At 40.3% G+C, this 18,791-nt stretch overlaps 1 protein-coding gene across 1 annotated transcript in view; it reads left to right on the top strand.

Moving 5' to 3' along the window:
• Nucleotides 1-18,556, top strand: part of MRPL13 (mitochondrial ribosomal protein L13) — a 41,766-nt gene extending 23,210 nt beyond the window's left edge. The window contains exons 6-7 of the mRNA XM_061123888.1: nt 5,203-5,324; nt 18,295-18,556. Of these exons, the coding sequence (XP_060979871.1) occupies nt 5,203-5,324; nt 18,295-18,316 (144 nt within the window). The 3' untranslated portion in view covers nt 18,317-18,556. The remainder of the gene's footprint in view (nt 1-5,202; nt 5,325-18,294) is intronic.
• Nucleotides 18,557-18,791: the final 235 nt, after the last annotated feature.

The raw sequence follows: 18,791 nt of genomic DNA, 5'->3' as shown, positions 1-18,791 counted from the left end.
GAGACACAGATGTACAGAACAGACTTTTGGACTCTGTGGGAGAAGGCGAGGGTGGGATGTTTCGAGAGAACAGCATGTATATTATCTATGGTGAAACAGACCACCGGCCCAGGTGGGATGCATGAGACACGTGCTCGGGCCAGGTGCACTGGGAGGACCCAGGGGAATCGGGTGTGGGGGGAGGGGGGAGGGGGGATCGGGATGGGGAATACATGTAACTCCATGGCTGATTCATGTCAATGTATGACAAAACCCACTGCAATGTTGCAAAGTAATTAGCCTCCAACTAATAAAAATAATTGAAAAAAAACAAAAGAATAATATAGAATTTATTCCAGAATATCAAGTTCTATCAACTATTCAAGGCACTTGCATGTTCTCTTGTTAGCTTAAATAATGCATAAGTAAATTATTCATACTTTTACTGAAGTGGCTAATTTATTAGCTTTGCTTTGTATGAATGAGTAGAATAATTTCCCCCTGTTCACTTTACCTCTGAGGTAACAAGCATGGGAGTAGTATCATCATGTAAGGATAAATGACCTTGGGCATGAAATTAAAAGAATTTTAAAACTGTTTCTGATTGTACTTTCACATATTTTTAGAAACCATGATTTCTAAAAGGGACAAAGAAAATAGTAATGTCATTTTCCCCAGTTATCAAGTTATAGGTTTCGATATAAATTACTTAAATTATTTCAGTCTATAAAATAAATGAGCCCATTTCCCCAAAAATGGATTGCTAAATTTTCAAAAACTTGACAACATATTTTATTGTCACGGCCACGAGGAAACGCACTCAGACACTGCGGGTAGCAGTGCAAAGTGGTGCAACCCACAAGGAATGCCGGGAACCAGGCGACAGTTAGCAAAGACACGCACAAGGAGACTCTTGCTGGTCCAGCAGTCGCACTGACAGCAAGTTACCCTGAAGATGCACACACACGAGATTATTGTTTCCATATTATCCATAACAGTAATGGAAATAAATGCGTATTCATAGGAAATTGGCTAAATTATGCTACATCTATTCAGTTGAGTACTGTGCAATTATAAAAAAAGGAATGACAAATATCATTGTGACTGGATAAGTAATGCTTTCCAAGATATATTAAGTGAAAAAAAGCAAGATGGAAAAGAGTATCGGTAGCATACTACCTTTTATATGTATTTATACATATGTATGTTTACAGACACATATATGAATATATCTTTTGGCATAAAGAAACACAGGAAGAATAAACAAGAAAATTAAGTTGGTTACTCACTAGATCAAGAGCACAAACATATGGAAGGGATTGGTAGGAAAGAGAATGAGCTTTTTGGAGAAAAGCCTTTTAGATTATTATAACTTTTTAGATTTTTTTTTATCATGTTAAGATTTTATATATTAAAAAAATGAAATGACAGTACCAATAGAAGTAAGCAGAACTTGTTTCCAGACTGTTTTCTAAGTGCTATTCCATATTAAAAGGAATGTGATTCTTAGAGAAGTGGTTGATTCTAGGTCTGGAACAAAAATAGAAGTTTATTTTGGAGTACACACATGCACAAGGTTATTATTTCTGCATTGTTTATGATAGCAAATTAATAAGTAAAAGAAAGTGAGACAGAACTCAAAGGCCGATGGAGAGATATCCGCACACAGGAGGCAACCTGAAGTGGTGCCCGTGGAACAAACACGGGACTGTGTGAGCCTTGAAATGAATGGGCATAATGATGGATTACTTTGAACAGAAAACAGAAATCTGTGAGCCCACAATGATAGTCCAAAAATTATTTTTAGCTTATTATAATTTCCCTTCTCCTTTTTTGAGAAGGAAGAGCTCTTCTTTAGAGAAGAATATCATCTAAAACATGTAGAAAATAATACTGAATTAGAAGAGCCACCATCATCAGTGTAGCGTATATCCATTGAGTTAAACGTTGTAGAACAGGATATTCACAGAGTTTCAAAACATGCCACAGAGTACTTAACTATTTAGAAAGGGAAAAGAGTCTTCTACGTTAAAGCCATCTGGTCAACCACCACCTATAACGAAGACATTAAATTTATCATCAGTATGGGATAAACTGATGTTGTACGCCTCCTGCTTCGAATGAAGCGCTGAAGACCCAATGTGAACTATATAGTGTCCTGCCAGAAACGTTCAGCCTGAATCTAATCATGAGGAAACAGTTCTACAAATCCAAAGGAAAAAGGATATTCTGCAACACAGTTGGCCTGGCCTCTTCAAAAATTAATTTCCTAAGAGACAGATAAACCAAGGAAACTCTTCCAATCAAAGGAAACTAAAGAATGAATTATGTATATTAAACAACATAATAACATAGTAGTTGTAGCATGTGACACTTGACCTTGGATTAGAAAAAGAAAGCTACATAAGACTTTATTAGACCACTTTGGGAAATTTGAATATATACTCTGTGTGTGTGTGTGTATGTATACACACACTGTATATTAGGTTAAAAGATGTTTCATCAATGGTAGTTTTCCTGAACATGAATTTGTAATGTGGTTATGTCAGAAACAATTCTTATATTTAGAAGATATATATGCTGAAATATTTAGGGATGAAATATTGGCAGACCACTCTCAAATGGTACAGTCAAAAAGAGTGTTTGGTGTATGTGTGTTTATGAATAGACAGAAAGCAATCATGTTGTATTTTAACAGTTAGTGAATTTAGGTGAAGGTTAGATGAGTTCACTCATTTTCACAACTTTGCTGTAGATTAGAAATTCTCTTAAAAATTGCATAAACTGGGGCTCCCTTGGTGGCCCGGAGGTTAAGCCTCTGCTTCCAGAGCCTGGATTCGAGAGCTCAGCTCCAGAGCACAGAGCCCGGATTCGATCCCTGGTTGGGGAACTGAGATCCTGCTGGCTGCGAGGCGCAGCCAGGAAACAGACACAAAAGCATGAAGAGGAAAACCTGTAAAAAAGTAAATCATCACCTCCCCCGTGCGTCTTTTTTCTGCTTTTATTCTTTTCCTTATTTCCCTCTTCGGCTAACCACCCCTCTGCAGAAGGTGTAATCACAGAAAGAGAAACTCTTCTCACCACCCTCAGTTAGCATGCGAGGGCTCCCTTCCCCGTGTGCCCGCTAAAGGAGCACCTTCCTGCCTTTCTGGTTTCATCTCGCTCAGCATCTTCCATCCCTAACTGTGCACTGATTTTTGTCCATTCTTTCAGTGGATTCCTTTATAGTGGTGAAATTTGGTAAGCTCATTTCAGTCAAAATTCTACTCAATTCAGCAAACACTTACCAGAAACCCACTAGGTTCTAAATTCTCTATGCTGAATGAGCAGTTGGCAGTGTTAAAATTGTCTTTGCAAATATGATCTAAGGGGTTTTTTTTAATAGTTTTCCAAAGAAGTGTGAAATATTCATACATTTTCATGAATACCAAACTGGCAGATAGACTTCTTTAGTAAGTAAAGATTAAGGAATAATTAACAATATTTAACGTGTCCGGGCATCCTCTGCTCTTTCTGATTCTGTGTGCTTACACTTGTGTATTTGAATATGCTGGGGAAGGAACGTTAAATGTTTTTCAAATGCTTTTCAGTGAAGAAACAACTGTGAGTAGTGTTTATTGTGGCTTTATGCGTGTTGATAGTGACCCAGCCTATCCAAACCATAATTTTAAAGTCATTTTCAAGTTTAAAAAAAATGTATATATTTTTGCCATATTGAGTTTTAGAATCAGCTTACAGTGTAAGAGCTCTGATTCCTTGAAACTATTTTTAAATTGTACTTTGATTCTTAAGACAAACTGAGTGACTTTTTGATGCCATGTGCTTGCCTAGACATTTGATTCCCAATTATACAATTGCTCTCTGCAGACATATAGTCATCCTGTTTTTTGAGAACAGTTAGGAACACACTGTAAATGAAAAGAGGGTATTATATCTGCAGTCCCTGTGGAAACGCCCATAGGACACTTCTATATTGATATCTTACTGTTCCTTCAATAGACTCTCCAGAATTAACCCATCATTCAGATCCACAATATAATTCCTTTTCCTTACTTCTGTTCCAGGAGCACAATATAAATGTCAATTCTTTAGGTTATCCATGCTCTTCATTTTATCATTCCCCTTGTTTAGTCCAATTTATTAATTCCATGCTCTTCATTTTATCATTACCTTTATTTAGTCCAATTCTCTCAAGATGCCTCTCAAATATATGCTTTACTCTTTAGTCTGCTTTTCATTACTGAGGTTCAGACTTTTTCACATTTTTACCTGTCCTTTTATTTTTCTCAACATTTGGCCGTTTACTCAGCAGGAAGCAGTTCTGGATGGTTCCATTAGTAAAGGCACCAGAGTCTCAGCGTAGACCAGTGCGCGAGTGGTGGGAGGGTGTTTGCTCAGGAGTCACTGGCCCTTGTGGAGAAGTGAAGTTGGAGAGGGGCTGGGAGTGAGTACACTAGTGTGGCTCAGGAGTTAGAGCTGCGTCCAGAGAGATCTTAGCCAAGGAGTAACTTTGTAAAAATTGGAAGCCTTTGGAAGCCATGATCTTTTGATTTTTCTTTCTATATCAGCCCCTAACACAATTTTGGTTCATAGAAGGAGTTCAGTAAACGCTTGCTGGCTAAATGACTTGAGTATCCAGCAGATTTTCATTTTTGAAAGTTTTTTTTGGCAAAAACATGGAGCATAAATTGAAAAAGGTTGTGGCACTGGAGGCAACAGACCTTGTACAAACAGTCACCAGATGAAACATTATGGGAATGACCCAAAGCGAGGAGGAAAAAATTACACAATACTCAGAAAAAGTAGAATTTAGTGACCAGACACTTGTCAAAATTGAAGATGTCTAATTTATCATTAGAAATGTTTGTCAAGATTAAAATATAAAATGTGTTATTGTAAACATTCTTCTGCTTATCATTTCTTAATATTTACTAAGAATTACTAAGGGCTTCCCCGGTGACTCAGAGGGTAAAGCATCTGCCTGCAAATTAGGGGACTCAGGTTTGATCCCTGGGTCAGGAAGATCCTCTTGAGAATGGCTACCCACTCCAGTATTCTTGGCTGGAAAAGTCTGTGGACAGAGGAGCCTGGCGGGCTCCAATCAATGGGATCACAAAGAGTCAGACATAACTAAGTGACTAACACACTTATACACAAGAATTACTAATTAATTACTAAGAATAGATTTTAAGAAAATCAAGCCTAAATTTTTGTTTGATCTAGGATATACCAGAAGATATTCTTAAGAATTTAACAGAAGAGCTTCCTCAACCACGAAAAGTGCCCAGACGTCTAGATGAGTACACACAAGAAGAAATAGAGGCTTTTCCAAGAGTGTGGTCTCCGTAAGTCTTTCTTTTCCTTCCCATCTTTGTTTTTATTGTCTTTTTAACCTGAATTTAGTGTTTCCTGTTTGCTTATCCAAATGATAAGGTCCTTGAAGGTGGAAAGTATGAACTTTTTTCACTCCCTTGGATGCTTTTCCCTACAAATAAACTCTAGCTGTGGATGGTAGAACCAAAAGACTCAAAGTCTTAAGACTTTGCTAGGTAAGTGCAAGGATGTTCATAGGGGCCTATAAATTATCAGATATTTTGTTTGGGATGACATAACTTGGATTGATTATAGTCTCTTGGAATGATACATGAATTGTCTTTACCTAAAACCAAGTAATTCTCCCATTTTTGGGATTGCTTCACTAAGCCAAGAATACGATCTAATGAAAGTCATCCATCTGGATACTTTTATAGTCTATCCAAGTAGAAGAATAAAATAAACACTTTTTGTTCTCCTCTGTACAGTGTCTTCCACCTGTGAGCAGAAGCCTGCTTAGGTCTGACACACGACTCCCATCTTGCTGATTTTAGGCGGTTTTGCCTGGCCCGCCAGGCTCTTTGTCCCCTCCTCAGCTTAAGTCCTTCTCCCTTCACTATGCTGGGCTCTCAGTAGCAGACTGTACAAAACGGGCTCCCCTTGTATGCAGTTCAGCTCCTCCATGACTTTCTGCTTCACCTCTGCCTAAAACAGCGTGCCCCTCACCTCCTCCTCCGGTGACTCTCTCCCACTCTTTAGGCGTTAGTTCAGAGGTCTGTCTCCTTGAAGAAGCCTCACCTAACCTTCAGGAGCAGACTACGTGCCCAGCCATCTTCGGCCATGGCACCTGTCAGGTAGCTCTGTCATCCCGTTTACCTCCTCAAGAGCAACGGCTACATCTTGTTCATCACTGCATCTGCAGCACCTCAAACTGTACCTCACATGATAGGGGCTCAGAAATGTTGACACAGTCTGCGTAGGTCTAGAGAGAACCACTGGAGAAGGCATGGCACCCCACTCCAGTGCTCTTGCCTGGACAATCCCATGGACGGAGCAGCCTGGTGGCCTGCAGCCCGTGGGATCGCTGAGTCTGACACGACTGAGCGACTTCACTGTCACGCATTGGAGAAGGAAATGGCAACCCACTCCAGTGTTCTTGCCTGGAGAATCACAGGGACGGTGAAGCCTGGTGGGCTGCCATCTATGGGGTCGCACAGAGTCAGACACGACTAAAGTGACTTAGCAGCAGCAGCAGCAGCAAAGAGAACCACACATCCTCTTTGCTGATCTACAAAAGGCTGCTCCTTTTCCCCTAGGATACTTACCCAGTGTACTCTGAACATCTATGTCTCTAGATTGGCCCTTTGGCCAGGTTGGTTTGTGAAAACTTGTTTTCCCAGAATTAATAGTGTGTCCAGGAATCTAATCCTTGATCTACTGTAATCTTTGTGTGTGTATATGACTTCACTCTTTGCACACACAAGTCTTTAGGGTATTCTGTTTTAAATGTTTTTAACTTTGCTGACTTATTTCAAGGTTCACCTTTATTAAGTCTGCAAATAATGAGCAAAATAGTATTATTAGTGATCAGTTATATTAATACTTTCAAATAGCCCAGCACTCTGCTAGATAGTTTACATACGTTGTATGTAATTCTCTTGCCAGTAAGAGAAATGTGTTATTCCTATTCTTAAGACTGAGTCAGAGGTTTGGCTGATGTGTAGTACAGCCTGAATTTGAAACTAATTCCCAATCCTGTGTTCATTTCACAAAACCAAGCTGTTTCATTGTCTTTTTCAACAAATATTATTAGGGCGCTCTTCTGTGCAAGAAACTGTAGTAAGCAGTAGGACACACATTGGAGAAATTACCATTAAAGCCATTATTTCACTCAGTTTTACAAACTTTTGTTGAGTTTATACCGTGTGCTGTAAGTTTGGTAGATGCCAAAGGGATACAGAAGATGAAATGTTTTAAATGTAACTTCCTTCCTGTAGTCCTTGAGCTGAGTTAGGCCACCTCCATAGGGTCTTGTTATAAAAGAATAAATTTAAAAAAATAAATAAATTATGTTACTGTATTTAATCTCATGCAGTTAAACACAGGCATGCTTATCTGTTTACTAGACTAGACTAGATGTCCCTGACTAGACTCCGTGAGGCACCTGTGTGTTGTCTGGTTACCACTGAGCAGTGACTGACTCATCAAGTAGGCACTCAGCAAATACTTACTGAATGAATAAATGAAGAAATAGAGTGTCTTTTTTATCAACTTTTATAAATGAGGTTAGAAATAATCTTTAGAAGATACAAAGCTTTTGATACTTTCATAAAGTTTACATTTTAGAAAAAATCATTTAAAATTGTTCTTAGAGATTTGCATGGTCATTTACTGAAGACATATCCAATCTACCTTTTCCTGGTTAAACTACATAGAAGTTATATTTATCCTTAAAACTCAGCCCACATAAACATAGAACATTTTTCTAGGAAGATGTTAACATTTTTAAAAGTTCTTTAAAGGAGATGTGGAATTTGCCACAATTTAAATTAATCCTCAACTTTTAGAAATCATTTATTAGCTTAAATTTACCACTCTGAAACCTTTTCTTTACTAAAAATTGACAATAAAATAGACTGCATGTAACATAGACAACATTTACTTCAGACGTAATGACTCTGGAAAAAGCAGACTCAGGCACTCAGTTGAAAAAAATGTTTTAATCTGGGGGTTTTACTAAGTGTTCATTGCAGAAAATAAAAATAAGATACAAACATAAGTAAATAATATCACCATACTTAACATGCCGCTGTGCTCACTTCCTGTCTCTGTGTGTGTTTCTGCACTGTGTGTGTGTGTGTGTGTGTGTGTGCATGTGCATGTGTGTGTGCGCACACACGTTACAAACTCGGGGAGTCATGATTTTGCGCGAAATACGCTGTTGCTGCACGTTTTCCCGATTGCGAGATTTTTTTATTCCCCACAAGCATGATCTTCAGTGGCTGAAAGATATGATACCAGTTTTATCCTGTAAATCTGAATATCTCGTACCTGATTTTCTCATAGAAACCCTGTCATAGTTCTTAACCAAGATGGGAAACAAGTCTTTTTTAAAGACTGGAAATACCAAAGGTGCTCTTTAGTTATGTGACCAAACACATATTATGCATGTGGCTATGCATATCATGAATATTCTAAAGTATGTTGTAATCAGTTAAACCAGTATAATAGTGTAATAACCATTCACAACAAATTATATTTATGTTATTTTAATCAAAGAGTACTGATCAAACTGCTTGTTTTATTGCTAAATGTTTCTGGCTCATTTAAAACCAGCTAGAAGGTGACTGAGTGCCTTTATTGTATTAAGGGAGGTAGAAAGGGCTTTTCTGGAATTATTTTTAAGGAGACTTAGTGAAACTTGGAGCCGCCTGATCCACTTCTAAGTTATTATTCTGGGACAGATTTCCCTGCCCCTTCTTTACATTTCCGGTTTCTCTGTGGCAGGAACACATGTGAGACACCAGGCTTCCTGGATGCCTTGATAAAGGGATCTTTCCTCACCACTAGCCACACAGGATCTGTTAACTTATATGAGTATACACTACTGAAATTACAGGTATACTAGTTATTAAATTGTTCAACATTTTATTCTTCTGAGTATCATAGCTGACACCAAGTCTAATTTTTTTTCTTAGTCACAGAATGCATATGACCAGGAAAAATATATATATACATTTTTGTGTCAACCAAAAACTTACTGCCTAAGAAACATGTTCTTTCAGGTCAGGGCTGTCTGACAGACTTTTCATGTTGATGCGTTGCTGAGCTAATACAGGAGCTGCTGGCTTCCTGTGACTCTTGAACACGTACACTGTGGCTAGTGTATCTGAGAATTGGATTTTCAAGTCTACGTATGTAATTTGACTTAGGTTTTAGTAGCCTCATGTGGCTTGTTGTTCAGTCGCTAAGTCGTGTCTCTTTGCGACCCCGTGGACTGTAGCCCACCAGGCTCCTCTGTCCATGGGATTTCTCAGGCGAGAACACTGGAGGGGACTGCCACCTGCTTCCCCAGGGGCCCTTCCCCACCCAGGGGCCCTTCCCCACGCAGGGACTGAACCCATGTCTCCTGCACTGCAGGCGGGTTCTTTACCACTGAGCCACCAGGGAAGCCCCTCGTGTGGCTCGTGACTACTTTAATGGACTCTGCTGTTTGGGTTGTTTACTGATTAATAAAGTTCAAGTATAAAATAGGATATATATTAGGATCACAATTAAAATATTTGACACACCATGCAATCCTGAAAAATGGGATTCCCCATTACTAATAGATTGGCTTTTATGAGAAAAAAATTTTTTCTCCTTTTAGAGAAGGAACCTACTTAAAATATGCTTTTGTTCCACCCCAAATAGCTAAGGCAAGAATATAATCTTCCTTTGGAATGTAGTAATTGGAAATTATTCAAGATAGATATGACGGGTAACCTGCAGAGACTTGACTGAAACGAATGTCCCTAGATTGCACCATTAATAAATAGGCATGAAAATAGCTTGCTCTGGTTTCTGTTTCCCTAGCAATAAAACCTAACACATTTATAGTATAAATATGTACATTTTGTAATTGCAACTATTATTAGCTTTTGGCTCAGTGTAAGCTCTTTAGCTTTTCTGTTAGAGATGAAAATCTTTTGAGCAGCAATAACAGTTGTCAGACTAAGCTTTGAATGACCTTGAAACCAAGTCACCCAGTAGGTGACTAACAAAATTGTATTAATCTTAATTGAATAGCTAATCATTTTAAATCACTTAAAAAGTTACATTCCCTCAGGGCTAACTTCAGCATACTCTAGATTTTCTTAGGCTGGTTGTTTATTTATTTTTAAAACAGTGGTATACAAGATGGAAAGAAACGGATATTTATGAGGAAACTATAAATATGTTGTATGACTAAAAGCCATTTTCTCATATGAAAAGTATTGTCCGTACACCTCACTTCTTAAATTAGTGTGTATCCTTGGTGTACTAGTATTTTTTACATCTCATGGATATATAAACTGTGTCAGAGAATGTTATGTCAGAGTATGTTATAAAGTTTTATTTTGCATTTCCTGATGGTACAAAGGAAATTCGCATTTGCCATATGAACATGGTGATTGTAGGATCTGCACTTAGAACTTGTTTCTCAGAGAAAAAAATAGCACGGTCTCTTCTCAGAATTCAGTTGCCTGAGATTGTAGCTTTCATATGGTCAGCTTATTTTAATTGTCAATAATTATTTCCAGGATCATTGAGGTTTTGCCAACACATTACAAAACCACAACAATCATGGAAATTATAATGCTGTCACTGTAATGGAAATTTCTCATTATGTAGGGTAAAAATAAAATTTGTTTCATTTGAAACTTTTTTAATTTTCAGTTTTTCAAAATTCTGTAGGAGAGCTTTTCTTTGGAAAAAACTAGGTGTAAGGAAAATTGCAACTTGAATTGCTTCACAGTATCCACAGAACGATGAAACAAAACCAAAAAAGAAATGTGTTCTTTTTAACTCCGCACCCGTTAAATCTGTAATGCTTTATTTTAAGCATAACCCTCACCTTTGCAGAAAAACTAAGTATGGAAAGTCTCAGCATCCATAAATGCTTGCAGACAGACTGTGGGATGAGAACCTAGGTCCCTGGTCTGATGCTGCCCACAGAGAGCAGTTAGAAGTGAGCCTGGGCAGGAGGAGGCTGTGAGGGTGACCGGGGCGGCACGGGGCGGCACGGGTGGGTGGCGGGTCGCGTCTGGGGAGGCGTGGTGGGCCCTGCAGTCGTCTTTGCTGAAAGCAGGGTTAGACTCAGGCAGTTTACTGGTTCATCCATGCGGCTCTGTAGAAAGGAAAGCAGAGCCAGGAATGAGAGCGTGGCAGAGGGACATGGTGAGCACCCCGTCCAGGCAGTGTGCAGCTCTGGAAGAGGCAGGGGCGTGAGCTTTCTGCTCGCCCTTCCATGTGAGAGCTGTTCATCCCCGACATCTGCCCACTAAAAAATAGTAATAATTTCACCTATGGCTTTATAAAAATGTGCTTCAGATCAGAGACTTAATTAAAGACAGTGGAGAGGAGTTTTACCTTTTCAAAACCCATAAAGAACTGGGATCTGGGCATCTTCAAGATTTTCCATAATTGTATGCTAGTCTAGTCATGTGGCATTTTCCTGCAAGATTTAACTTAATTTTGCTACTCTTCACAGACAGAAGTTATTGGCTGGACTGGGGAGCAAGTTTATGTTCCAACTTTTCCATCATTTCAACCAGCTCAGCATTGGCTTAAACCATAGACTTCAACATTTCCAATCCTGAATTTTGCTCAAATCAAGCCTTCTAAACTATACTGTTCTTTTGGATAGGAACACATTAGGACTGGTTGCTAAAATAAAAAGCAATCTCTGTGTAAGAAACCAAAACCAAATCATTTATATTCCCTAGCCAATAGAGCTATGACTTAAAAGTGACAGTGTGTGCAACAATAATTCCTATTCATTTTAATTGGAAAAAAATTTGATTTTTAAAGAAGGCGAGCAGCCCTGTGAGTGTTTGTTTTTCTTTGTATTGGAGCGTCGTTCGTTCACAGTGCTGTGTTAGTCTAAGGTGCGCCGCAGTGACTCGGTTACGCGCACACACACGTCTGTTCTCTCTGATTCTTTCCCCTCGAAGGTTATTACAGGGTATTGCGACGAGTCCCTGTGCCGTACAGCAGGTCCTTGCTGACGATCTGTTTTATACACAACAGTGTGTATACGCTTCCCGGGGGCTCAGCTGGGAAAGAATCCGCCTGCAGTGTGGGAGGCCTGGGTTCAGCCCTGGGTCGGGAAGATCCCCTGGAGGAAGGCACGGCTGCCCACCCCAGTGACCTTGCTGGAGAATCCCGTGGACGAGGAGCCTGGCGGGCGCAGAGAGCCGCACACAGCTGACTGAGCACGCACAGCGCGGTGTGTGTGTTAGCCCTGACCTCCTAGTTTACCCGCCCCCCGCCTTTGGTAACCTTACGTTTGCTTTCTGTGTCTGTGAGTCTCTTTCCATTTTGCAGATAAGTTCGTTTGTATCATTGTTTAGATTCCACACACAAGCAATATCATGTGATGTTTATCTTTGCTTAGTATGGTCATCTCTAGGTCCATCCATGGTGCTGCAAATGGCAATGTTTCATTTTTACGGCTGAGCAGTATTCCATTGTACCTAAAAGTGAGTTTAATTTTTAAAGGAATTCCTACTGAACGTTTTCTTGTCCGGCTGGTGGTGCGGGGTCTGGGTGGATGAGTCTGGCAGCACCATTGCTCTACCTGTTACCTGTACAGCTAACACCTTCAGTTCAAGGGCGACATGATGTGACCAGATTTCCTGGGATGGTTTATTCTAAATAATTCCATTCTTCCAGTGAAAGTGACTTAAAAGTCTTGTCAACCTGACCGTTTATATCTCTTAAGATTATTCCACTATCCAAATTTTATCCTAGTCTTTTAACTGTTTTGTTGGAGTAAGCATTTTACTGAGAAATATTATTTACAAGTGAAGGAGACATAAAGCCTAAAGGAGAGTAAACTATTTTTGAAATTTATTACACTTAAGTTATACTCCAGTTTCATAAATTTACAGCATAAATTTGAATGCTATTTTTACCTTGGAAAATAAATTCATCATAATGGGATGAATACTATTGTGTCTCTATTTGAACTACAATATAAACCATGTGTTTTGTAGCTTTGTGTTTCATTTTATTCAAAAACCAAATGCATTTTTCTCTGCCATTTTACAATGAAAGCTAAAATTTCCAAACAGATTTTCCTGAATTCAGAAGATTCTTTCATAGAAATGTCCCGTCTCAAGATAGTATAGTGTTGGTTTCTTACCATTTTCGTGTTCTGAACTTGAGTGTCTTCATTTTTGAGATGTGTTTGCGTCATTTTAATGATTGACAGTGTTGTGCTTGTTTAATTTGATGCGTGGAAGGTACTGTTTTGCATAAGGACATGTATGGGAAAGGGTTTGCTGTAGAGAATTGGGAACCGTGTGAGCTGTGGTACGATTTCAGCTGCCCAAGCAAGCACAAGCACCATCGGGAACTTTGTACAGCTCCCACAGGCCTTTGCGCCTTCATTCGAAAAAAGTGGTAATACTATTTTGCAAAGCTACATTGCTTTTAAAGGCAGTTCTCTGCTGGTGACAAGTATTAAGTTCTAAGTGAGTTGTTGATGTAAAGCATTAGCTACCTATGAAAGTTTAGCACACTTTAGAAAATGAATTAAAGAAAGTCTTATGTAGGCAAATTCTTTGAAGATTCATTAATCTCCAAAGTAAACCCTAAGTGCGTAGATGAGAACTTCTGGCTCTTAGCTTTGTCTTCAGAGGTCAGTGTGTGTGTCTCCCTCTGTTAAAAACGCGCTCTCAGTGCAGGGCTGGGTCTCACTCTCCGCTCTTTCTTGCACCCACCGTGGACCTGATGCTCAGGAGTCTTGGTTGAAGGAGACTGAATGAGTGGACTCTTACCTCCTGTAAAGAGGAATTGACTTTTAATTCACTGTGTGATGAATTCATATCTTGGTCTTTGTTGCTTATTTAAATGTTGCTTAATGCCTCTAGCTAAACTAGAATTTTCTCTCAACTGTCTGCTTTGCTGCAACTCTAGTATACCCAATTTTGGATACTTTGTATTACATATATAAAGAAAAGATCATGCTAATTTCATTAAAATAAGTTATATTTCTATCAATAATTTTCTATTAAAAATTAATAGGTATTAGCTTTTTATAGGCTCCCCTGGTGGCTTGGACAGTAAAGCGTCTGCCTGCAGTGCGGGATGCCCGGGTTCCATCCCTGGATCGGGAGGATCCCCTGGAGAAGGAAATGCAACCCACTCCAGTACTCTTGCCTAGAAAATCCCACGGAGGGAAGAACCTGGTAGGCTACAGTCCATGGGGTCGCAAAGAGTTGGACACGACTGAGTGACTTCACTTTCACTTTTCAGCTTTTTATAACAGCATTTGAAATGTCTCCCAAAGTTTTCCTGAGGTTCTAAACTACTATAAAATGAAAGCTGTTATTATTTACAAATTGTTGTTGTTCAGTCATTTAGTCCTTTCTGACTCTGAAATTACATGGACTGAAATCCACCAGGCTTCTCTGTCCCTGGGGTTCTTCAGGCAAGAATCCTGGAGTGAGAAACATTAAAGTTTCAAACAGCATTTAAGTATCCATAGGCTGAAAAGGAAAATACTAGTTGCCAGATTTCTTGCTTTTAAAAATTACTTAATCTAGTAAGGAGAGTATGTAGATCTAAACATAAAATAGAATAAGTATGTAAGCAACATCTGAGAATTCAATTCTGACTAAGGTAATGTTGCTGTACATATATTAGCTTTTAAACTAATGTAGTTTTAAAAATTTAGAGAAAGTTAATACAGTGACATTCACTCAGTTAAAGCTACAGTTAATCTTTCTTTGATGATAGATGTCAAAGGAATTTTAGTATCCAGCCTCTGTAGATGTTATCATAATTTATAGTTAGCTATTGTTGTGTCAGAAAAGTATAAAACTGCCTATTAATAGAGTCCTCTGGTGGGTAAAGATCCAGAAGGATGCTATATATCAATTGGAATCATTCGTGCTAATAGGGAATTGTGTTATTTTCTATTAGGCACAGCATAGCTTTAGAAATTTCTACTGAAAGTGCTTCTTTGGCATCTTTAGTCACCTCCTCTGTCTTAGGAATAGCTCTGTGGGAGGTCTGAGGTTCACGAACCAGAATTGTATCACAGGGGAGCTTGTTAGAAATGCAGAATCATGACCTTTTACAGACTTAACTGAATCAAAATCTGCATTTTTACAAGAACCCAAGTGATTCACATGCCCACTGAAGTTGGAAATGCGCTCAGGTACTTGACCCTCCCCTCCCTTTCTTATGTTATCTTGGATTGCCTTCTTTTAGTGGAAGGGAGTGAGCAGGCCAAGTATGTTGTATGTGTACCAGCTTTCATTTGTGTGGGTGGAGAGAAAAATAGACCCATATTTAATGTAAATACTTCCTTTTTCCCACAGGGGTACCTCCTGAAGCCATGTAATATTTTTAATTGCCTCCCACATAAGTTGATCTTTCTGGCTCTGCTAACATGTCAAATATCTAGTCCCTTGGCCATGAGACTGTTCTCCACACCACCGCCACCTCTGAAGCAAATTAACCACCTGCCAAAGATTCCGGAAGAGGAAAGGGTGGGTTTATGAACGCAGTGACGTTTTCAGGCGGTCACTACAGTGATGAGCATCTTAAGCCCCCTCACCGTGCAGGCCGCTGTCCTCATTGCTGGACACATAGGATGAATTCTGTCGGGGCTGTGCCCACCGTGACGGGCACACAGGCATGGAACGGGGCTTGTGAGCAGGGGGTCCGAGGTGCCCATCCCTGCTGGCCATGTGTCCTCCAGTCCCTCGGCTCCTCTGAGGGTCCGCCTCGCCAGCCGTGTGGGGCTGACAGCAGTGTGTTCCTCACGGTGTGGCTCGGAGGGTAACATGAGGCCGGGCTTGTGGGGTGATTAATGTACGTCACGGCGTCTAGGAAGCACCCGGCACTGTCGTCTACATAGACACCGACTCTTGTTTACATTCAGAGCAGTATTTACTCATTTACGTCAGGCAAGCGCAGTGTAACAGAAGCCGGCATTGGAGTTCCCTGGAAATTTCAGGGAAGAGAGCCCAGCCTCAGAAAGGAAAGGTGGTGTAGGGTTTCCCGGAACACATGATTTTGTGGGTGGGTTTTGCAGGACTAGTCAAGTCTACCAGGCAGGGAAACGTGAGAGATATTTCAGATGCAGAAAATATCAAGTGCCCAAGTCCAGTGGTATGAAAGTTCTCATCTGGGCAGCAGCAGGGAGTGTCGGGGGGCCAGATTGGACAGGGCGGGGAAAAGTGACTTGGAGCAGTTCCCTGGGGCCATTACGGAGGGCTGGTTATGTATGTGTGGATTTCTGAGACATTTGAACCTGACAGAGTGGGGAACTGGTGAAAATGCTTCCACTGGGGAGGTGGGATAGCTGTCCATGTTAGAGACTCGGGAGATCGGGTCTCCAGGCGCTATGGCCGTAGACTGTTAGAGACTCTCAGCTGTCTTTCCCTTTGCCCCGTTTCCCCTAAACTCCACATCCTGCCTACTGGCTGCCTGCCATGTCCAGATAGCATGTACAAAACCAAGCTCCTTCCCTTCAAACTTGGTTCTTCTGCCTGTATTCCCCCTCCTGAAAAAAACAGATAGCATTGCCATTTCCCGAGTTCTTCAAGCTGAAGATTAATAGTGACCCTTGAAGTGTCCTCTTGTAGCAGCTCCTTCCTCTGCGGTGCCCCTCCGCTCTCTCCCTTCCCTAGACGAGTTGGCCTTCTCTTTTAAGTCCTCACCCCCCTTCCTCTCCCTCACCCTGCCGTAGTCCCGACGGGCCTCACCTCCGTCCTCCGCGCTGTCTCCACGGGGTCATGAACAGAATCGAACTGTTAGCCCCTTTGCCTTCAGGTCACAGTCAGCATTTTCACCAAACAGACCACAGCCTGCGCACACGCGTCCTGTTTTACTCCTGAGTTCCACTAAAAGGTACTCTCGTCATCTCATTGTGAATAAACTGACTCTTGGTGTGGAAACAACCAGACTCTGATGAAGCACATTTAATTTTGAGTGGAACTGCAGAAACTTGTCAGGACTCCTTGTTAGAATTGTAGATTTCCTTCCTTCCAATGGCATCACCGCCTCCCTTTTGTAATTATGTGAACCAGCTGGATGGGAGAAGAAATTGTTTCTTAAAAGGCACTGGTGCCTCTTGACTGGGAGCTTGGACCGTACTGAGTCACGCACCCAAGACTAGAAGGGCACACGTTGGAGCCCTCCAGCTGTCACTCCCAGACTTTGGATTCAGTGTTTACATTTGAAGAGATTTCAAAAACAGCAACAAAATGCTGCAGTTTCTCTTCTTGTTACAGACTGATGATGGTGAAGCACATTTGGATAATTTTAAAGTGGAATGGCGTTCATTTACTTAGATACCGGAAGCTGCTCTTCCTGTCTGGGCTATCTGGTCTCTTTTTTTTTTTTTTTTTTTTTAATACGCTGTAAATGTAGAAAGGGTGAGGTAAGTTGTTTCAGGGCAAACAGAGTTCACCTTTTAAAGGAATTCTAACTATTATATATTTTACAGCTGTTTCAGAAATATCTATTTTGTTTAGACTACTTATTACTAAATTCCTTGTGAAAATTCCATAGGAGTCCAGTACCTACAAATACGCTACTCTGTAAAAGATAACAAGCCGCCAACACTTCTTACACTTTATAAGTTCCTTTCCCTCATTTTCTCCACTTTTGAAATTTAACATTTCTCTGAAAATGTGCTTTGTTTTAATTTACTACTAGAAGGAACTGTCAGGTAAGATTAATCCTATAAATATATAAATGAAGAAAAGACCTTATGTATGGATGTATATAATAAAAGACCATATATATACATATACGTATATGTAATAAATGTATGTATAATTAATGTACCAAAGGACTGGTGTTTATACAATTGTTTTGCATGCTATTATATTGAAAATTAAATTTAGTGTGTGATAAAGTAATATAAATAGGGAAATTATTTGCTCATTCAGAATTTGCTACTATTAGTTAAATCCATATCTTTGTATATAATCCTTTCTATTGAAAGGGCTTTGGGGAAATTGAATTCAGGTTTATTAGTACATACGTTCATGTACTGGCACATGGGGGCCTATACTTATACTCGCAGAAGAACTTGGAAATTGCCACACAACTATTCTGCTTTGCAGTCATTTGGCCTCAATGTTTTTCACCAAAAATTTAGACATAATATTTGCAGATATTTCTTGGTGAACAGTTACTTTCATTTTAAATTGGAAAAATCATCTTCCTGCATCAGGCAGGAGAAAGTGAAATAATGAGTCGTTAAAAAAATAAACACTGCTTTTTGTCTTTCAGACCTGAGGATTATCGGCTGTAGGAGGAAGAAAATTTCAGAAAATAATAGTGTGGTGCTTGAAACTCCTTCCTCGGGGCAGGATGAAGCAACAGCTGCCTTCTGACAGGAAACCTGCTCTGGGAGCTGAAAGTTTGTGGGGAAAGGTCGGGAAGGGATATTCCTCCATCAGGAAATTGCAGGAAAACGTTGTTTTATAGGGCTGTTTTATTATGTAGTGCGACTTGAATGTTGGAAACGGTAAATAAAACTGCCCCTTACTCAGCTCGGCGTCTCATCTGACGCGCAGGCCCAGGGAGCGCCGCAGCTGTGTCTGCCAGGGGCCCGTCAGGCGTCTCCTCAGCGCAGCTCCCGGCTCTGCACGCCTGGGGAGCAAGGCCCTCCTCATCTCCTTTCAGGGGCTGTTGTATCCAGCCCACCAGCTCAGCAGGGCAGGGCTTGCCTGAGCTCTCTTCACACTGCGTCACCTTTTTCTGTGTCCCGTAGAGCTTCCTGGTTT

This window comes from Dama dama, chromosome 21 (genome assembly GCF_033118175.1).
Source record: "Dama dama isolate Ldn47 chromosome 21, ASM3311817v1, whole genome shotgun sequence".
Taxonomy (NCBI): domain Eukaryota; kingdom Metazoa; phylum Chordata; class Mammalia; order Artiodactyla; family Cervidae; genus Dama; species Dama dama.
Note: the sequence above shows the minus strand (reverse complement) of the source record. Positions and strands in the feature narration are given on the sequence as shown.